General features: G+C 47.2%; 1 protein-coding gene across 1 annotated transcript; it reads right to left on the bottom strand.

Annotated features, from left to right (window-relative positions):
• Positions 1 to 3,008: 3,008 nt before the first annotated feature.
• Positions 3,009 to 4,843, bottom strand: hes1 (hes family bHLH transcription factor 1). The gene is made up of 4 exons (XM_085133774.1): positions 4,497 to 4,843; positions 4,222 to 4,317; positions 4,019 to 4,106; positions 3,009 to 3,863 (listed from the first exon to the last, which is right to left on the bottom strand). The coding sequence occupies exons 1-4, from the start codon at positions 4,602 to 4,604 to the stop codon at positions 3,322 to 3,324; spliced, it is 834 nt and encodes a 277-aa protein (XP_084989900.1). The 5' UTR covers positions 4,605 to 4,843; the 3' UTR covers positions 3,009 to 3,321.
• Positions 4,844 to 22,969: the final 18,126 nt, after the last annotated feature.

The following is a 22,969-nucleotide window of genomic DNA, read 5'->3' as shown; positions in this document are numbered from 1 at the left end:
CTCTCAGTAATTCTGAACGTGTCACACTGACATAGAACAATGATTAAAAAACGTCCTAAAATACGCCTGGACAGCTGTGGTTAAACTTCTGACCACATCCAAACATAACAGTGTGAACCTCAGGAGGAATAAATGTTAGTTCAGCACACAGAGAACCAAAGGGAAAACCCTTTGCTCTTGACAAGGAACACCTGTCTGAGTGAGTGCATGCTCTGGAATGAGTGTAAGCCTCTGGGACAGAGGGAGGAGAGCATGTGAGCGAGTGTGTGCATGTGTGTCTATCTGTGTACAGAATCTGTGCAAATACCCAGTGGGGGTCATAAATGAGTCTACAGTAAACTTAAATTACAGATCTAACTTTCCATTGTAAGGAATCGCTTGGGTCGGGATTCAGACGGCATACACACACTGATCCACTTCCGCCCACACAAATCCAACACTTCTTTCTCCCCTCCCACAGCTTTCCCTTTCCCTGCCCGCCCTGCCGGCTGGCTGACGAGCCGTGCTGCCTGGCTCTGTGGCGGTTGCCCTGTCTATCAGTCTATTTCCAGGCTCAGAGCCCAGCGTTGAGGCAGGCAGTCAGTCAGTCAGGCGGTGTGGTGGAGGGCAGAGGGGTTGATGCGTGTGTCAGAGAGGCGCTCTCCCACATTCCCCCGGCGGCTGGCAGCAAGCCGGGCCTGCGGAGGGGGGTTCGCCTCTTTCTCACGACCTCTCAGGTTCCTGCGCTCATCTGGGAGCTATTCATTTCCTGCCAGAAAACAGCCTTCCCCTGCAACTGCAGGAGGAAGGGGTGTGGGGGGGTGCAATGGTGTGGGGGGAGTCGAGGGGAAGGAGAGGAGTTTGGCTTCAAAATGAGTCCAGGGCTTGGTACAGCAAGCCCTGGGCTTAAATCATAAAGCTCTCACTTGTCTGGGCCGCAATCAAAGACAGCCCCAGTGATGGGCCAGGAGAGCGAGGGCGAGCGAGACAGAAGAACTATGGGAGAGAGAGAGGGAGAGCGGACCATATGGTAGCACTTAGGGAGCCAAAGAGGAAGCATGGGAGCTTTTTTCCTCCCCTCTTTTCACTCCCTGCATGCACGCGGAATGTGGGAAAAGTTAATGGACACGCATGGCAGCTAACCCCCCGGTCGTGTTGTGACATGTGTGCGGTCACTCCGGCAGCTTGGCCACTGCACTGGGTAATTGGAGAGGCTCATAAAGTTGTTCTCCAGAGGGGAAGAGACCGCTGAAGATGCTGGTGGGTGGGGGCGGCAAGGGAGGAAACGGAGCAAAGGCGGCGAGGCAGGGTGGGAGGGCTCAGCAGCTGGGTGTTGTCCGGGTCACACCACGTGCCTCCCAGACGTCCCGTGTCCAGCTGTGGCCCCAGGGCTCAGGGCAGGAAGCTTGACATTGGTGCAAGCACAGCTGGAATGTTGTGGGAACATTGTGTGTGCGTGTATGACTGTGTGTGTCTCTGAGTGTGAGTGCCTTTGTGGAAAATCTCTGCCTCACAGGAGGCCGACTATTATCCCATGCGGCAGCCCTTTCCTTGAACACCCCCCCCCCCACCCATTTAACAACCCACTACCTCACCCACTGTGCCCTTTGGCCAGGCATGTCCTCACCGAGCAACCTCCATAAACGCACACGCAAAACATATGCACGCACAGGCACGAGCACACACATGGATCCAATCAAACACGAGATGCATGGCTCCCTGTAAAAAGGTGTGATGGAAATTCAAAATGATGGCACTTATCCACACTTTGTGCCTCTTAGCACACTGATAATTGCAAACACCTGCACCCCCTCCCTACACACACCCCCTTCAAAGAAGGGCCACACTCGAATAGCTGGAGGGGGCACACACACCTGGGCAGAGCAGAGCAGAGCACTACCACATGGCTCGGTGACGATGTATTTAACGTGGTCTTCTGCTTTTAAACCCCCGGCATCGAGGAGCTCAGCCAACACAACCCGGTGCTCCTCTCTATACCTACTGTCAGGAGATTAATGCTGGTGCTGATGTGAAAATTATTTCAAGAGATGAAATTTGCATTATCATTTGGGGCTTAATCACATCAAACTGGTTACTGGTCGTCAGGAACGGGGACGACCTCTAGTTTGGAAACGTTCATGTGGGAAGAGCCACGGATTATTTGCAGCACTTCAGTATATCACAATACATATGTAAGAGATCCAAACTAAGATTGAATATCCAGAACAGTTTTGATGCAGTTATGCGGTGACTGCTCTTACAAGTTTACTCAAAGACACATCTCAAAGGAATCACATGAGTTATAATGAAGCGATAACTTTACGGTTACATCAACCAGATCTTAAATTAGACAAAATAAATAAAAGACAGCAGTTTGATTAAGAGACAACCCACACTGCAGCCATCTAAGGACTTACTGATCCAACACACTGCAATGCACTCTCCCGCTGCTAGATGGCGTAAGTGACCTCTGTAAAGCTCGTTAAGTTTACAGAAGGAAACGCCAAACAGCTGGACTTCAAGTGAGAAACACCAATTTCTGACTGTCTGTCTGATCACAGCACCGACTGTCTCCCGCCTCGTTCACTCAAACAGATAATGGAGTTACAATTAGTCCAGTTTACTGACGACCAGCTCAGCTTACACGTGTCGGTTGGTTAGTGCGCATGTTGTGTGTCCTAATAAAACAAACTAGTTTGTAAATAAGCTGAAACATACAAATCCCTGCTCTGAAGATTATTACTCATTTTCCCATTTTTAGAAAAACATTTCTAGATAATTTGCGAGTTTAAACACTTTTTTCACAGTCTGACCAAACTATAGTTTTAAAACAGAGCTTGCTGGTTTTATGTATAGAAAGTAACTTTTCACGCAATAAACACAGGAAAAATAAACTGAAGCTCATATGAGCCACAGCTTAGGCACTAACTAATAGGATTTACTAATATATTATTGTCATTAGCATTTATATGGAGATTCTTATTTTCGTTTTCAAGCAGAAGAAGAAAAAGAAGAAGGAGAAGCGCCTGTTTTCATATCTTTACAAATTTATTCGTCTTCCAAAACGAAGAACAGCATAAGAGCATTAAACATATCTTTGGCGTCACACGGTAAAAAAAGACAACTCATATATATATGTATATATATATATATGTAATGCAGTGAACGGACTTCCACAATACAAATCCCATTTCAATATGAACTTTACTCCCTTGTTAGCTGTACAAATATAGTGCATACTCTTTCCATTTTACAAGAACTAACAGGATTCAAAACAACTTCCTAACATTGAACAAAGAAAGAGCTAGTAAGTGTCATTTCAAGTCTCTGCGGCCCGCTTTTTCACCAAGGTCGCCACACTGAATCCGTGTTGCCAGACGGGGCTCCGGGAGACACCGCGGCCGGAACGGGCACGGGCGTGCTGACGTTGTTGGCGTACACGGGAATAACGGGGCCGTTTGGCGCAAATGCCGCGTTGGGTATGAGGAACGCAAACTGTCCGTCTGTGGCAGGCACGATCTGGAAACCGCCGTACACTTTGGTGGCGTCTGAGGGTAAACTGGCCGGTGAGGAGCCACCTTTACAGGATACCGGGTTCATGGGCAGGACCTGTGGGGACGAGTTGGGGATTTGCACCATGGACTGGCCGAAGGAGGGATGTGTTGGCCCGGCGGTGGAAGGGAGCTGATGTTGGTGCTGATGCTGGCTGGGATAATTCATGGCATTGATCTGGGTCATGCAGTTGGCCAAGTGGCCGAGGAGTCGCGTCCTAACTTCGGTGTTGACACCTTCGCAGGTGGACAGGAACCGGGTCACTTCATTCATGCACTCACTGAATCCGGCACGATATTTTCCCAAGACAGTGGGGTCGGTGTTCAGGGCAGCTGCAAAGAAAACAAAAAATGATATATTTAAATCGAGCACGTTCACCTCTGGCTGTAAGAAAATTAGATTTTGGGGTTTTTGAAGCCGACTTGCTAGACTAGCGTAGATGATCCAAAAGACACAGAAACCGATTACTCCGAAAAATGCCACTTACCGGTCATTTGAGCCCTCTGGAGGTTCCGGAGATGCTTCACAGTCATCTCCAGGATGTCCGCCTTCTCCAGTTTGGAGTGTCTGGAGCTCTGAGGAAGCGGGACGGAAAACAGACCCGATGAGCATCACGCACCCACTTTCTTACTGTTTGACAGATGAAGCCTGGAAATCTATTAATAACGAGAATGACGAGCGAGCACTTACATCTTTTTTGAGAGCATCCAGGATGAGAGTTTTCAGCTGCCCCAAGCTCTCGTTGATTCTGGCTCTTCTTCTCTTTTCCATAATTGGCTTTGACGACTAAAAGAACACAAAATGATAAAAGCTGTTAAAAACCATTTGTCTTGTTTGGTGCGTAAAAAGCCAAAAAATCCTCCCTTTGGACTAGAAGCGTGTGAGAAATTGTGTCCGAAATGAAATGTTGAAGGTTTTTGTTTCGTTTTAAATGACAGTAACGGGTAAATATTGTCAATACCAACCTTTCTGTGCTCAGAGGCTGTCTTGGGTTTATCGGGAGTTGTGTTCATGCTTGCCGGGGTTGCAGCAACCGGAGAGGAGGAGGTTTTTTCCATCATATCGGCAGGCATCTTTTTATTGAGAAATATCCCACAAAACCACAGGAAATTACGATCCAATTGTGCCGAAAAGCAGGAGAGGTGAGAGTTTTCAGATTGAGATATTTAAAAGTCTCTTCTCCCTTGAAAAAAAAGAAAAAATCCTGAGATGTGTATCGAGTTAGAATCCGTAAGAGCGACGTGCAGCAGTAGCGACTACCAGGAGCGGATGCAGTCTCTCTGTTGGGCTCTCCGCGTGTGGCTTGTATTTATATCTCTCACTGCACGCGAACGGCTCGTGTGAAACTTCCCAAACTTTCTTTCCCACAGTAACTTTCCACCAATCAGGGCGAGGGACACGCGGCCCGAAGGAGGACGGCTCGTGGTCGGCGCCCTCCCATTGGTTGTTTGGCCGCTGGAGCTGGCGGCCAATGGCGCGCGGCCCGGGTTCAGGGCACAGCCGGGGAAACTGCCGTCAGTCTTCAATCATCGTAGCGTTTACATATTAACAGTGGAGCCGCTGACTGGGCAGAGGAACTTTTTTATTTACCGGACAACACATGACCACAGAGAACAATTATATTCATGATGAAATTGTATAAATTAATGGCAAAAAACAGCAAAAACACTGCAAATATGCTTTCCACGTTCTATCTCCATAAGCTTTCCAACTTTGCTAGGCTGTTGAAAATTTATTGGCAGCTGCTTATAGTGGCTTTAAAAGAAAATAGAGCTATTTTCTACCGTTCAAAACACACACACACACACCACTGGGAAGTGGTAGGCAATCCTGCAATCAAAGTTTCAGACATGTGCCATGGAAGAGGCGCAGGCAGGGGAGCGGTTTTGTTTTCCTTTCAGCCAAACTTGGGTAGTTACTGTTACAAATGAAATCTGTTAAAGAAACAACCTGGGATGACAACTCATGACAACTAACAAAACCGCACGGGGAGACCACATGAGAAGGCGAAGTGAAATCCCGAAACAAGCGCACACCGCGCTGAGCACCGTCATTACATTCCCCGAGCAAGGTTAATTTGGTTGGCCCTGGGTGGAGGTGAAGGAGGTGGGGGTGAACGCGCACTCTCGGTTTCCACGTTACTGTAGTTTTGAACTCTGTGGTACAAATTTTGGCACTTAATCATCTGTCGGTGTTGTGAATGTGGAGCACGTGCCAGGATGTTTTATGAGTGCGGTGGTTGGAGGTTTGGCCGCCGGGCTGCCGGGGGGCCGCCGGGCCAGGGGAGGAGGGTGAGTCCAGAGGGGGGGGGGGGGGGGGGGGGGGGAGGAGGGGAGGGTATGTGGCGGCGGCGGCGGTGGTTTACATTAGAGGGGAAGGTAAATAGCAGCTGCTGTTTTAAAAGCCTGGGAAAACCACGCCTACAGAGAGAGCTGGATCGGGCTCCCTTATCGGAATGTGAGCCAGAGCAGAGATATTTCTGAGCCCGGAGAGCTCACACGATCACACCGATGCCTCCCTCCCCTCCTTCCTTCTTCTCCTTTGCCTCCTCCTTCCCGCCTATGGCCACCCCACAGCGTTCAAGGCGTTTTTAGATTTCGGGTCATAATTTATTCCTTATCTTTATTGCAGTTAGAAAGAGCAGACGGCGGACTTAAAGACCGCGGTACATAAAGGGAGAGAAATAGTGCCAGCAGTTGTGTGTTGCAGGTTTATTGACGGGCATCAGCCCGGCGTGTTCAGGTTGTGAGACTGTGGACACAAACAGGGGGAAGTTTGTAACCCTGCGCTCCAGGGTTATAGATGTGACCTTAAAGTGTATTTAAACATCGAAGAATCCTCGCGGTGATAATCAAGCTTTTCCGCATTTAAATGAATGTTGGTATTTACATTATTCATAGTTTGAAGAACATCATTGTTTATGACGAACAAAGTTTGGCTTCTGCTCCACCTAAATATTAATTTCCATCCATTTTTTATTAATAAAACAGAGAAACATTGGTCATGCATACTAAAGTGAAATGAATAGAGCTGAACAACATCTGATTGTTTAAAGTGTGATAGGCAAAAAAAGAAAAGAAACTCCCGTTTTCTGCTTTTGAGCACACACGGCTCAGTGCACGGAGCTCCGCTGTGCTCACACACCTCCAGCTGCTGCAGAGACCGCGACACGTGGCGCGCAGGCGACCAGGGGAAGGCGCTCCTCTCGCCGGCTTGCCGCCTGGATCTGCGGGGCGTCGCCAGCGGCTGGCCGCAAGATCGTGAATTTGATAGGCAACTCGGAGCTGCACCCGAGCTCCTCGCTTCCTCGGCTCAACACGACATAAATGCAGACCTTTTTCTTTCTTTTTTTTTTAGGTTTTCGCAAGGATTGCGCTCGAGCATCCAGCGGTACATTTCAACAAACGCCAGCAGCTCACAGATAAAATAATGAGAAAACTTTAACTCTCCCTATGCTGCACGTCATTCGGGGTATTCGTTTCATTTGGCCAGATCAATGAGTGATTTTGAAATTCAGATTTCAAGATGAAATGAAAATGTCGGAATGAGTAGCAGTAACTGGCACGCGGAGACGTCAATGAAACCGCACGCGCGTCTTGTGTGTAACTGCAAAACTTTGGTGCTTTTGCCACAAGGAAGTCTGGTGTGTACATGCGCCTAAGCCCTGCTGCAACAACCCTAAGTATTCTGCACGCACAACAATGCTGCCTCTGTCAAACACATCACTAACAGGTTCCCATTGTTGCCACCGCACACCTGCTTCTTTCTTTTCTTTTCTTTTTTTGTGCACAATGGCACCGACAGAGTTCCAAAACAAACCTACCGACGGTCTAAAGTCAGAGTGTAGGTTTTGAAACACTCCCCGCCTGAATGATTTTCTCACGCTCATGTTGCATGAAGTCTCCGCCGGTGAACTGAGTCACGGAGCTTTGGCTCTGTCGCTCTCTCCCTTTTCTCTCCAGCTGAACATCTTATCAGCCGCACCTGGCTGCCGTCGGTCCCCGGAGTGTTACCTGTTGCTATGTGTCAACCCCATATCACACAGAATCTGTGGGAAACAGGCTCAGACTCACAGCCAACACGTCCCTGTTTCTAAGAAGCTTTTGATCACATTATGTGCAGAGATACACCAAAACCAAAAGATGATGATTATCTGGCCAGTAGGCAGAAAACAAATACACTTAAACACTTTTTAAATGTATTTTTATTTGGAGCACACAGGTGTCACTTTCCAAATTCTTGCATTCTTTTATTTTTTTATTTTTTTACCTGTGACCTCCTTACTTGCCCCATATGCCAACACTCATCGCTCTTGACCTTATCCTGTCTCTGCTTTTATCTCCTTTTTATCACCCCTCCTTACAGCTCCGTTTTATCTCCCTCTTCCTCTTTTTTCATTCCTCCACTCCTAATCTTTTTCCCAGGGCTCATATCTTTATTGAGCCCTCTCGACCATGGACCTCCGCACACTGCAATAATGCAATTAGACAGGGAGATTGTGTGGCTTTTAAAGTGTGTGTGTGTGTGTGTGTGAGAAAGTGTGAAACATTGTGTTCACAAAACAGACAGTCTGGCCCACTGTCATACACCGCCCATGCCTTAATGTGTAAGCCATTGGTGACAGTGCTGCTGCCAGAGGGCACTCCTGGTGCAACAAGGGCGACATGGTTGTGTGTGTGTGTGTGTTCAGTGGGGTGGGAAGGTGGGGTTCAAGCTTAAATGCCTATCCTGGCATCACTAGCTGGCAAGAAGAGTGGGAAGTAAGCAGCCAGACAGGCTGTATCAAGGCCAGCCTCGAGGCGTCATGTGGCTGCCTCTGCCAAACTGAGGGTGGCACTGTGTTGATACAGCCTGCTCTCCCAAGAGGCCGCGACACAGTGGTGACTGACTTGACTTATCCAACAGTCCACACTGTGATTAGCATGGTCAACAAGTCCGCAGAAATCCTTTCATTTCCTGCAGAAGTGAGTGGCAAATGTGTGCACTGTCACTGCTTGTCAACAGCCAATGAACTTTGCAGCTCTTTAAAGCTGCAAAGAGGAAAAGAAGCTTGTTACAAACAATCCGAGGCTCCTGGTTCTCTACAACGTTTATCTGAGTGCTTGCAGAAGCTCAGACATGGTTGAATGACTGCTCATGCTATTTCAGTTTATGTAAAGTAATGCGTGAAAGTTTAAAGTTGACATAAACAATTGCATCTAAGGACTTTGACACTACAATTTTTTTTGTTTGCACAAAAATGAGAAGGAAAAGAAAGGAAAAAAGGTGCTAAGTGAACCTTAAGTTCAATTTTCTGTCAAACCAGTACACACAGAATTACTCTACACTGAGTAGCATAAATCTACTCAGTATACTACCACACTATTATTACATATGGGTGTATCTGTAGTATTATATACTATCTTATCAGTATACACACAAGGATGTACTTACAACCAAACCCACACAGGTGTGATGTGATACTTCTGTGGACTATAAGGGCAGGATGTTTGCCTATTCACAGTGGGTGTCTACAGCCACCTGTAACACACAGAGGCTCCGTTGTGGTCGTGGAGCTGTATTTTAACCGGTGATGTTGGAGATCTTGTCAAAATTCATGGAATTGTGAACACAGAAAACCACCGTGCATCAACCACGCGATGCATACCATTAGAGGTGGGAATCACCATACACCACGATACGATATTATCACAATACTTAACGCACGATACGATATTATTATATATATATATATAATATTAACTGAATCAACCATCTGGTACAATTATAGCTATTCTGAACTATGCAGTTTATGAAAACTATGCAGCCCCTTCAGCAACTGAAGAATTTGAAAGTAAATTAAAACAAAATATAATTTTACATTAAATAAAAAAGTTTTAAACTTAATTAAAATAAAACATGTCTTAAATTAAAATAAGTAAACTGTCATGTTTATTGCTGCCAAAAAACAAGTTAAACACATTTGGACAGTGAAGGAATGTCAGGATTCTTGCTCTGAAAAAGGATCAACATGCTCTGAAGTCAGAGCACAAAAACCTTTTTTGTAACAAAATATCGATTTCTGCTGTCCCTGTATCGATACATTATTAGCAAACAAAATATCACGATACTACACAGTATCGATTTTTTCCCCCACCCCTATTATCTTTGGATGATCTGATATCCTCGTGTTGGTGTTGTTCCCAGATCATCATGAAAATGTTGTTCCAGGTTCAACATTGCAAGTGACCAATCACATTATTGTGACGTTATTCTTTTGCGCACCAACCCATTCGTGCATTTATGAAATTCCAATGTTGCAAGGACAATATCAATCCTGCTTAGCGTTTATTAAAGGGTTAGGGTCCGTTGATCAGCGGACAAAGGCGGTTTCTTGCAGCTTAAGTACAGTTTTTTGTTTTACGCCGGTTTTTCCCGAAGTCGCAAAAGTATGACATCACAACATTCTGATTGGTCACTTGCAATGTTGATCCTGGAACAACCTTTAGTATGATGATCTGGGAACAACACCAACACGAGGATATCAGATCATCCAAAGATAATAGGGGTGGGGGAAAAAATCGATACTGTGTAGTATGGTGATATTTTGTTTGCTAATAATGTATCGATACAGGGACAGCAGAAATCGATATTTTGTTACAAAAAAGGTTATATGGTGTTATGACTTCAGAGCATGTTGATCCTTTTTCTGAGCAAGAATCCTGACATTCCTTCACTGTCCAAATGTGTTTAACGTTTTCTTTTGGCAGCAATAAAGAAGGGCTTTGAATGTCCTTCGAATAGCCCGAAGAACTGAAGACAACTCAAAGAAATGACAAGAAATCAGTGTTCAGCCTGTGTCGAAGAATTGATTTTCAAGCTTTTAGAAATGTACAAACTCTTTTTATTTAGCTTATGTGCTGTATTTACATGCATCTTTCCACATGTTTCAGTGAATCACTGCACCTATTTCAAATTTTATAATTAGAAACAGCTGGAATAAGAAATGTGTGTATGCGTTTGTGTTTTTTCTCTAGCTTGTTATCCTATTTGTTCATGTAAACTGTTCTGGTGTGAGCCTCTCAGCTTCAGAGTTACTCTTCTTTCTCTTGAACGTAATTCAACAAAATGTCTCAAGCCTCGTTGGGGATAAAAGCACCAACAGTACAACTGAAAAACTCCAAAGCAATATAGCTTTCCATAAATCATGACCCATTTACTAAAACAAACCAGAAAGAAAAACATCACAAAACCACAACACACTTTGTTGGAATCCCTTTCATGTGGGAACTATTGAACCAAACCTGCCAACTGTATTACTCTGCAGACTGAAGCATGCATGATGACAAACTCCTGACAATGTGATAGAATATATATGAGCATCAACGGCCTGCCCCTCGGCAGAGGTGTAATGTTAGCACGCGTCCATTAGATGTTGGGTGAAGAAGCATGTATATTTGATATCTGGGTAAATAACCACCCTTTTCCGGCTGAGAACCAGCCGACCTCCGGGTCGGGGATGAGTTCCTGCCCCAAGTGGAGGAGTTCAAGTATCTCGGGGTCTTGTTCGCGAGTGATGGGAGAAGGGAGCCGGAGATCGACAGATGGATTGGGGCTGCAGCTGCAGTAATGCGGACGCTGCACCGGCCCGTCGTGTTGAACAGGGAGCTGAGTGTAAAAGCGAAGCTCTCAATTTACCAGTCGATCTACGTCCCTACCCTCACCTATGGCCACGAGCTGTGGGTAGTGACTGAAAGGACGAGATCGCGGATACAAGCGGCGGAAATGAGCTTCCTCCGAAGGGTGGCTGGCATCTCCCTTAGCGATAGGGTGAGAAGTTCGGCCATCCGGGAGGGGCTCAGAGTAGAGCCGCTGCTGCTCCACATCGAAAGGAGCCAGCTGAGGTGGTTCGGGCATCTGACAAGAATGCCTCCTGGGCGCCTCCTGGGTGAGGTGTTCCAGGCATGTCCCACCGGGAGGAGGCCCCGGGGCAGACCCAGGACACGCTGGAGAGATTATATCTCTCGGCTGGCCTGGGAACGCCTTGGTGTTCCCCCGGATAAGCTGGAGGAGGTGGCTGGGGAGAGGGAGGTCTGGGCCTCTTTGCTTAGGCTGCTGCCCCCGCGACCCGGCCTCGGATAAAGCGGCTGAAGATGGATGGATGGATGGATGGTAAATAACCATTTTTAAGTAACCCTGTGACATACATATAGAGTCTTTTGATGAAAGACAGTGAATTTAATCAGTGTAATCCTTCCCCTCAATCATTTGCCTCTTAAAAAACAACACAAAACAAAAATCAACATAATGTATACACAGGAGACACTACATAGCTGGGTTTAGGAGTACCCACAGTCAGTGTTGGTGCAGACAGAGACTTGTGTGTAAGGGATCAGCTCTGAATACTTACAGAGAGCATCGGATGATAGTTGAATCTGTTTTTACTGATTTTACAATGTGTTAGCAAAAAGAGGGGGAGGAAGTGGAGCAGCAAGTGAGTGTGTTTGTGGGGGGCGGCGGTGGTGGGGAGGTGTCTGTCGAAGCACATCATCCCAGTGTGGCATGAATGTGTGTTATTAGTGGGAGTGGAGTAGGACCTGTGCTCAGCTGCTGTTAGTGAGGCCAGCCAAGGCTTGGAGAGCAGGATCAAAGCAGGGACAAAGAGAGAGAAGGAGAACTGACAGATCCTCCAAGCAGAGAGAACAGAAGGAGGAGAGAGGAGAGGAGATGGGAGGGTGGGTGCTTGGAGGCTCTCCAGATACAGCCGCACACATCGCTTACCTCCCCTCGCACACACAAACCGAGGTGCCTGGAGCAGCCTGGGAGCAAGGAAAACAATAAGTACAGTGAATGTACCCACACTTTCTTTTTCCCATACAAGCGCACACACAAACACACATGCAGAGAAAGATCAGCACGGGTCACTGTAAGCCTCGCAGACACAGGCGCTGGGGTCCGTTTTGGCTGGCTAAAACAGAGAGAAATGTTTTAAGGCCTCGGCGCTGGGCTGTAGACCGCAGCTTCCCCAGACAGCTGCCACAGCCTCCCTCCACTTCAGAGACCAAGATGCTCCCGCTTCCTTTAGGGGTCTCTTCTCTCCTCCGTGCTCACCCCCTACCACCACCACCACCACCACTAGCCCCCCAAGCTTCCATCCTTCCACGTCACTCCTCCGCCTCTCTCTTCTTTCCCTCCATCTGACCCTCTCCTCTTCTTTTATCATGCCTCCTGGAACAGACCAGCGCTATTTGCATGTGTGGGGGAGGCGGTGTAGCGTCGAAGGTCAGAGGTCACAGTGAGTCAAATCTAGAAGCGTTGGAGAGGAAGCGGTTAGGGAGAGGACCAACGAGTTGGCCTGGGTCTCTGGTTAGGATGCCTGAGGCTGGAGCAAACTAGGAATACAGCTGCTTTTGCTGCTTTTTAGTAACGCGGGTGGTGGTGAGGGCCACTCATGCAAATGTGTTGTAATCACCATTGGTGGACATATTTGTGTGCAGAACTCAAGCTGTTTGCAAATTGCACTACTGTCTATTTGCATTTGTTTTGTTTCAGTTTGATAAAGCACGAGCGGGTTCTGGTGCTATGAAGACATAATTACGGATTAAACGTTTTTATTACTAGACGCTCAGAGCAGAGTTCTGGCCAAACGGGACCCAGTCTCGGGACAACGAGCAGCATCTATGCGAAACATTTTCGAGTTGTCTCAAAGTTAATATCTAGATTTGCGCAAAGAAGCAAACGAACAAAAACGCAGCTCGAGAAGAAGTTTCTTTTCGAACACCTGAGCACGCCTGCCCTTTTCTTTTTTCCGTCCATTAATCACAGAGTCCACATAAAACAGAAAGGCAGCGTGTCTCTTGTTTACTCTCAATCAGCACCGGGACATTTGAATTACAGGTGCACAAAGACTCCCCGTTTCCTTCTGAGGAGGCCATTTGTTGACTGACGATAAGAAGACCAGCTTTTGAAGAGCTGCACACACACAAACGCACACATACACACACAGCCCCAGACACTGACAGCTTGATGCTGTGAATCATTATCCCTAATAGGCCTAGTTTACAGTAAACAAACACATAACAATGCAGATCTTTCCTACACAATCACCGATCCCCCCCCTCCTTCATTGTAGCCACATAAACACGCCACTTCTGGGTTCATTTTCATAGAGCTGATAAGTTTAAATATTCTAACAGGGAACGGAGAGGTGAGAGGTTACAGTAGGAATGATGAATCATTTTTGTCTCTCCTGCTAGTTGTTTGAAATTTAACAGTTTTTGAGGAAATTAGACTAGAAGATCTCATCACAATGACTGTTGAAAGGATTTTATTTCATCCTTAAACTTTTAATAACTGCCATCTCACAGCTGGAAGCCTGGAGCCACTGCACAGTAGCGCAGCGGCAGGATGCACAAATGTATGCAGCATTGTGTAAAGTCGCACTTTTGGAGTTCTGTTCCAGTTCAGTTTACTGTCTCCCGTTTACTTCCCAAACTAAACGAAATACTGCAAAGTGGAGCAAAATAACAGACAGACAAAACAACGCATGCATATCCTGTTCAGCCTAAACGCCGTGCTACAAAGCGGGCAATTCAAAACATCAAATTAAAATCAGCTCTACGGATTTTTGCGTGGCTGCTCGCTGATGCTTGTCGCTCTTTGCTAATGGCAAAAGCCGCACACGCTTAAAATCATCACAGAAGCATATGTTTAGGGAGAAGTTCATGCTCTGAGTCAGGAAGGACCCGCTCTACTGAAGTGTCCTTGAGTAAGGCGATGTACTCCGACAGCACCACCTCCAGAGCAGCTTTTTCGCTACAGACGAGATTGTTAAGAAAGCGTTTCTCTGTAGGGTATTATACTGTTATCACCTAAATGTGATTAGAACTAATGGCTTGAGAGAGAATTCATCAAATCTCTAAGTTTTGCGGCGCTAACCTGGAAGAGGGCAGAGCTGTCTGCCAGGATGCCCTGGGAGGCCCCAGAGCCATTTTTTCTCCTCCTACCTGGGCCAAGGCCAACCTTATCAGACAAGAGCGCCCGAGGATTACCCTCCCCCAGAGCATTACCCTCCCTCGCGGAGAAAAAAGGGCAGCCATCTCTCCCTCCTCGAGCCCTCGGCGCTCCCCCTCCTTCGGCCCTCAGCACTCCACCTTTCCCGTGGGAGTTTGCAAAGCCAGGATAACCTTGAGACCTCAGCTGGTCCGCTGCCAGAAACATTAAAGAAATTCCCTCCTTTTCTCTTTCTATCCTCACCTCTCCTGTACACCCTCACCCCACCTCACCACCCCTCCAGGCCTCCTCCTGATCACCGGGACATTACTCTATTTTTTTTTGCTCCCGCACCCCTACCCTTCCTCCTCCCCCCCTTCAATTTTAGACTCCCTTTTTTTGCCTTCTCAGCCTCCTCTGATTGTGACTAAGATTAGCCCCTTTTTCTCTCTTTCTCCCTCCCTCATTTCCTCCTTTCCCGTCTTTGACAGGAGCGAGAGAGGGCGGGGGCTCGAGCGCAGTGAAAGAAAGGGCTGTTCACATGATCTCCTGCGTAGTCGACTATTATCTGTAGATTGTCGAGCTGCCAATTTCAATTTAGCCGGCCCTGTTATCAGGCCAAAAATAAACGCCTCATTTGAAAAGTGAAAATCAAACTGTCCCGACAGGAGGGATGACTGACGTTGATTGCAAACTAACTGTTTTGGTGGCAGCCTGCACTTTGTGTGGCTTTTGTCTCTTGCTCACTTCACCAGCCCCCCCCATCCAACCCACCCCCACCCCACTTTGCCTCTCTCCCCATTCTCTCTGTCGGCTTCACGGCTGTCATATTCCTTTAGTGCTGGAAAGGTCAAGTGCTGCTTGCTGCATGTGAGATCTGAGGGAGCTCAGGGATCTTCAGCTGCCCCCCACCCGCCCTCCTCTACTTTTGCTTTGTGGCCAAAATGCTTCTTGCTGCGAGCTCCCCTGTGCTGCCACCAGCCAGCAGTGGCACCAGCGGTAGCGGGGCCGGGTTGCAGAGGAATGTGTTTATCCCCTGTTGTTAGCTCCCTCCTTTCATGTTCCCAGCTCCTTCAAGTTGATCTGTTTTCAACACACTGCACAGAGAGGGGCCCCCGTGCTCTCGCAGGATAGCAGCAGGGATCGCTTCGCAGTGTTTACGGTCAAGAGAAACGATAAGTAATAAAGACAAGAGGGAGACAGAGACTGAGAGGACGAGACGGGACGAACATCAAAGGAGATGTAATGATTTACATCTTGTCCAAATTGGAGTAGATTTTCACTCGGAATTTTCCACTCCGGCCTGGTAGCGTTACAGCAGATTCGCCTCAGAGAAGCTGTGTTTTTATTCAGGAGTTCAAAACCGAGGCTTTCATGTGGCCAGAAAGGAAATGGAGAGAGTTTACAAACAGCCAATAAGGGCTTTGTAATAGTTTCCCATGACATCATTACTGACGGGGCCTCAAGGGGTGTGTGTGCTGAATCCTCTCTGAGGCTCGAGTCCGTCTCCCACACATACACAAACGCAGGTATGACCTCATCAGCACCACATTCCAGGTTTCACCTTGCTGCCCCTTTCAGTCAAGTTAACACCCTATCTGCCCCCTAACCTCCCCTTGCTGCCGCACCCATCGCAGCCCCTATTGTTTCCCCCTCAGAGAGCTTCAGCTTTCAACAAGGAGATGAGCTAAGTACCAGCGCTGTGTAAGATCGCAGGGCTCTTGGCAACGACTCCGAGCCTCGCGCTGGTTTCAGCAATCGGTTTCTCTTCTCCACCCACTCAAGCCTGCACGCAGTCACCTCTGGGCAGAGGATTATGGGAAAAGACCATTGACGTGTAAGTGGTTGGGCTGGAGTCAAGTGTTGGCTGCAGCAGTGTTAATTTCAGTGATTTAAAAAGACGTGGTTTGTCCAACGCAGCTCCTCGAGGGCCATTAGAGGTGCTACTTTCTGCAGCGTGGTCCCACGATGCGAGGACGATATCTAGTGTACGTAATCTTTATTCATTCAACACCGAGCCACACTGTGCTGACTACTTCTATTCACAGCATCCACTTTTCCACTCGGCCTAATCCATATTGGATAACACATTCTTTTGGAGTCATCTAAATGCACCACCTGCAGGGCACCAGTAAACGGACCGCATCGACAAGTCGAACTTTTAGAGTTGCTGACGGCGTTATGCAAAGGAACAGTTTTGCCGGAAATAAAATATATCACCCACTCTGTCGGAATAACACACACCGGTCGCACACAGCTGGACACAGAGAGCACGGTAGCTCGGCCTAAACTTCTTTAGGTTCGGCGGCCCTCCTGACTTCACACATTTTGGGCTGGGCTTCCACGCTGGGGTGGACTGCTCCTTTAATTGTTATCCAATGCAGAGCATCGTATAGTCCTCAGACTATAATCCTCAAACCTAAATATTCTCACGAGATGAAAACAATTCAAGAACAAAAATGACCACAAGCCTTTTTCTCTCACACAAAGAAGAGAAAACACAAAAAGAGCGCAGTCTCCCTCTCACAGAGTATCTAGGGTATGTAAACAAAAAGCAACCGAGAATGCAGTAATATTATGCCAAGGTCTTGTTTACAATTGTAAAATATTCCCGTGGACAGAGGCGCTACCTGTCCTTGCTCTCTTTAGCCAAGTAAGAAGATATTCTCATCTGTTGTTATGCAGCTACTCTGCCTGTGGCACACTTGCTGTGGAGATGCACGCACCGCACTGCTGCTCTCTCCTCAGCCTGCTGCACTGTACAATGACTTCACTCTTGTATCATCCACTTTCTTTTCTCATTTCGAAAATGTGGTTATCCAGATTGAGTTATACGTACCAAATACTGGAGGTGGAGGTGCAGATAAGGATAGGGAACTATAAAAGTCAGTTTTAAGACACACAGCATCATCACAACCTACACCAAAAACAACTTTGTTAAAAGTCGGGACACCGAAACCTGTCGATCAGACAAATGCAGATTCTTTCGCTCAGCTGAGGCTGCAGCTGCACCTCTTACATTTTCATCCCCAAAACCAAAACTTTTGGGAAGTATTCTCACTCAGCTTTAGTTACTAAATTTCCAGATTGTCTTTTAGTTTAAACTGAGCCTTTTTGCAGATACTGAGCCAGACACCTTTGTTTGATTTCTAATTGGTTCTTATCAGTCACAAAACTAAGCCAAAACATTAAAGCTCAGCGACACGTCCTCTGTGATTTCTTTCTTTTTGAGCACATACTCTTTCAATATTTCCATCACTACCTCTGGCAATGAATAATGCTCCCGGTACTTCTCTAAAATGTCGCTCTATTTGCTTTGCGAGAACTGCTAATCTGCGTTTTCTACAACAATGACCACCTTATGCTCTTGAGTAACTTTCAGTAAGTGTTCCACCTTATTCCCAGTCTGGGCAAAGAAATCTCTGATCTTACTTTCTGATGTTTTTTTAATCATAGTATTTTTTCCTCATTGCTTCTCTTTTAGTCTGCGTTTCCAAGTTGAAGGAGTGTTTAATGTGATATGCATTTATGGGCTCGTTAGTATAAATGGGAATGAAATTTGTGCAAAAAGGCTTTCCTGGACATATCATCACAAAAATTGTGTTTGCATTCAAAAATGGCTTTTTTATGATGAAAATGCATCGCCGTGAATGCTGACAGTACATGTGAATCATCAATAGAGTGAATAATTCCATATATGACAGGAATATGTGGCAGCCGATTACGCATGCATGAATAATCACAGCTCAGAGTAATTCAGCTTGGTAGCCACAACGACGGGTCAAGCGTTCAGGGAAAGGGCGTCACTGAGGAAGCCTGTGTTCATGTCCTGGAGCAAGGTGGTTTAACAGGATTAAACTGCAGCCTATCAGACCCATTTGGGATAACCACATCTGTCAAATGAACTACTTCACTGGCCGGCCTGATAACTGTTCTTCCTCCACTTATCTAGAAATCAACCCTCTTGTTACAACCAGATCAGGAGCAACTTGAAAGGGTTTGCCTTTGGCGCAGTAAGCCACTAGTTGAGTCAACTCGAGGCAGCAGACAAAGAGCAGGGCAGGGACAGTTTATTTGGCCACATCACAGTAGCCCTTTTTATGCTTTTTTCCCCCCCACCTGTTGCAGGCATGCACAGTGCTTTGCAGGAGCCCTCGGCAGAGTAAGTCATGCTTGGCAGGAAGTAAAAAGGCAGTCAAACAAGATTTAGCGATTTGGTTGCCTGTTAAAGGTCAGCGTCCAATGGGAAAGATACTCGGGCATTTATTGGAAGCCCTCAGGAGCACTGCAGTGATGTGGAGCAATTTTGGCACAGGAGCTAAAGATGTAGCTGCAGATCTGATAAGACTGGAAACAAAAGTTAATGAAAGAAGGTACTTGGATACTTTTTACATCTGGGTTACTCTCATGACTCACTGGGGTGGAGAGATAGAACCGGTTTGTGTTTCCCACACATCAGCTAATCCCACCATACCACCACCCCACCATGCATTTGCCCACCCAGACCCTACCCCGTTCAACCTTTAATTCTGGGGTCAAAACTAATGCTAAAAGAATCGCTTACAGAAGCAAAATAAAGGGCTCCAGTTCCTACGACTTGTCCCCGGCATGCCTACGCCAGCCCAAACTCCCACTCTCATCTCACCCATTGCCTTATTTCATCAGATGCAGTTTCCACGCAAATCCTCTGACTCACTCCCTGATCCTCTTTCCCTCCTTTTCTACCCAATCCCTCTTCTTCTACTGAGTAACTTTAATTGTCCTGAGAAAGTCATGGTTGGCCCGCGGGGCACAAAGCACCAGTTTATAATTAATGTTACAGAGGACGGATTACAGGAAGCTCTGGACAGCCTGATCTGAGAGGCTGTGACAGAGAGTGTGTGATCTTCCCGCTTTAGCCAGACTTAGAGGGCCCGTGTGCACGCGTACATGTGTGTGCGCCTCAATGTGTGCAATCCATCAGAACAATGGGGGATCTCCCTTCCTCGCACAGGCTAATTTATGCCTTTGCCGAGAAAGGCCATCTGCACCATACACATCCATACAGTAGATCCTCTCTCTTAACTGCGCTGGAATGTGGGCAACAGGTTTCATTTAGACCGGAGACTGTGGTTTATTTGATTGAAGAACCAAAAAAGGGTCTTGTGCCGTCCCTCCCTTTCATTCATTTAGGGTGGTGGAGCTGGAGGTAAGGGAGGGGGTTAATGGAGGAGCGGGAGGAAGAGGGGTTGGACCAGAACTCCTGCCAAGCCAGGTGTGAGGCTGGGGGCTATGCACGTAAAAACATGAAGCACTGCTCTGCACAACGTTACGCTGAACCATATTCTATACACGGGGAATGCTCGACAGTCCACTGCTCGTTTTCCAAATAGGAAAACAACTTTTTTTTAAACAAAAATTGCCAAAAATCTGAACTTTGACCTTTAGCTTGAGACTTGGTGATCAGCGGTATCTACTAAAAGCAAGTCTGGTGGAAAAACAGAGAAACCAGACCAGATGCCATTTGAGATGAGAAAGGAGAATAGCAGGCACACACAAAAAAATGTGGTAAAATTCAAATTATTCCAGTGGCGATGAAGACGGAGGAGGTGGAGGAGGAGGAGGAGGATCAAGAATCAGCAAGTTCCTATCAGGTCTTGCCCTCTGGCATTAAGACAGGAGCCTGGCTGCCTGTCTTTCATCATCAGCATGCAGGATCAGAGCGTGTCTTACACATCAACTCCTCTGTGTGCCCGCGAGTGTGCGTGTGTGCATCTGTGTGTGTGTTCAGAGAGGGCACGTAAGGGCCCAGACTGCCTGCAGGGCCCCCCACGCAGATGAGCAGGGGCACAGGAGCGCTTGGCAGGAAAAGGAGTGTGTTCTTGATTGTGTTTGTGAGTCTGCACATGTTTGTGTGCACTCAGGGGAAAGAGACTATGTGTGTGTTTGTGAGTGAGTGAGGGATGTAAGGAGGGAGTGAGTCAGCCAGCCTGGGCATATTCTGTCTCTCCCCACCCTCACTGCCTTCCTCCTCACCTCTCATTTGGTTTCCTCATCCCTCCCTCTGCTACTCACTCATTCCTTCCATCTTTCTATCCACCCTCCCTCCAAAAGACACACGAAACACACACACACACACACACAACCCGCTGCCTCTCATTCTCAGACAGTAGCAGCCGGGGGCCAGGAGCCTGCTGGTGGAGGCTGCATCGATCTTTTCCCAGCTGTGGGGGTGGCTGCACACACATGCACACACATGCACACGCACACACAAGCTTCCTAACCTTGAAGCGGTGGCATCGGATGTAAGGAGGCTCGGGGTTCCACCTGTCATTTGCTGAAATCTGCCAAGCTTTCTATAGCTAACCTCTGGAAGCTCGTCCAAAACATTTAATCACACACAGGCAAACTGCCAAGAATACACAGACAGATGTGAATATAGATGTTGATTAGAATGGAGTGTGGTAGGCTTTACAGGCTGCATGCATATGAGCTGTTAACGTAATGACCAATAATTTAAAAATGCATAAGTAAGACATGACATCAAACACAGAAATATTTGTATGGCCGATAAGATGCAGCTCAGTGCCATTAAAATGTATTTACCAATGTTTTCTCCTTTTCTTTGCAGGTTTCTTTCTAACAATTGCAATAGCAAGAAGCACTTTGAGTGCAGCTTCTTACACAAAGTCTCTGCAAAGCTGCTAACACAAGTAGTAACCAGGTCAAATGCATATCAACATGTTTCATTAACCAGCAGCACAGGAGCTGTACCTGTGACCCGTGCATGGACTGCTTCTCATGTGAAATGAGACGCTCGATTACACAAGTATTCCAAGGTCGTCATCTAATCTCTGCAATATGTCCTTTAATGGTCCACCACTTCTAATTCATCGCAAACAGCATAAGAATAGCAGGCTGGGAGGGGTGTTTTGGGGGTAATGGCGGGGGTCTTAATCCTTAGCAAAGCCTCAATCAAAGTGAAAAACATAGGCGAGGGAAAATGCAGTGAGGGTGGGGGTCTTTGGGGTGGGGGGGGGCACCGATGAAAAGCCAAATATGCGACATTCACAGAAAAAGGGGCCCTTGTTGATGCGCGGAACCTTTGAAGAAGAAAGAAAAAGCAGAAAGAGGGTGTGTGAGTGTGTGAGTGTGTGTGTGTGAGATGGGAGGAGGGGGTCACTGTATTGAGGCACATTATGTCATGGCAGTCAAAACAGCGTAAAGCTGACAGGACAGGACCCCCGCTGACACACACATACACACACACATAATCATAAGTCTCCCCTCTCACCCACTTCCTGGCAATGGAGCATGCAGAGTGTGGGAAACAGCGGCTGAGGCACGCGCCAGATAAGATCTCGCCTGTAGGCCTCTCTGGAGATGCAAACAGGACTCTGCTGGCACGCAGCAGCAACCCCCCCCCCCCCCTCACCCCACTTGTATGCACATGTGCACACACACACATGCACATATACACATCTCCTTTAACCCCACTAACGCCCACTGACCCAGTACAGCCATGCCACAGAGTGCATGTCATCAACTTCCTCTTCTCTTTGTTTATGAAATCACTTATTCTACAGGCTGCTCATTTCAGCCATCTTTGCCTGCTCAAGGACCACCCACCCCAAAAATCAACGAACTGATGTTTCCTGATCCAGACAGGGACAAGTGACAAAAGCAAAACACGGTACAGAGTATCTCAGAAAGGTGCCGAGCCACCACGTGCCAACACAGCTGCTTCAGTGCACCTTCTGCAAGTCTCTGGAAGTCTGAGGATCAGTCTTCCTATCTGGCCTATCTCCTATGTTGTCTTTTTATCTTGGAAGTTACTCCTTTCTCTATTCCTGACCACTTTTCAGCCAATCAACATTGGCACACTTACATCACCTGCTTCCAGTGATGCACAGTTAGGATGTTGGAGTACTGTGAGGAGCATGCACATTCGCGGGACCGCTTTAATTAAAACAGGAAGGACTGCAACAGCTAACAGTGAATTAATTAAATCAACTTTTTACTCATCTTTTCCTCGTGCCTGGTGTTACGGCCGGTCTAGGAAAACCCGACCGCAACAGGAAGAGTGATCCATCCCCTGCTCGACCCCAAGCAGCACATCACACCATAAGTTAAGACGTGAAATGGTTTATTTACAAACACGAAACGAAAAGTGGGTTCACAGGAGTCACTCAGGCTTTGGGGTGGACCCACGCCAAAATAACAAACTAACTCAGAGGAGCGATTGCTTACCTAGCCCCAAAGAAACATAACCAAACAACAATCACTTACCTCCCTGACTAACTAAACATGAGAAAACTGCACCCAACTGAAAAGGTGATCCACCCCTACTTCCTCCTGGACCAGCAAATCAACACAGGGCATGTCGCAGCCCCAGCCGGTTGGTGTAAAACCGAGGATGGATGATTGCCATCATCAACCGCGCCTACTCCACCTCCAGAGCAGCATCCAGTCCTGGCGTACCATCTCC

This window comes from Neolamprologus multifasciatus, chromosome 15 (genome assembly GCF_963576455.1).
Source record: "Neolamprologus multifasciatus chromosome 15, fNeoMul1.2, whole genome shotgun sequence".
Lineage (NCBI taxonomy): Eukaryota > Metazoa > Chordata > Actinopteri > Cichliformes > Cichlidae > Neolamprologus > Neolamprologus multifasciatus.
The sequence above is the reverse complement of the archived record's forward strand: the minus strand, read 5'-3'. Positions and strand labels throughout refer to the sequence as shown.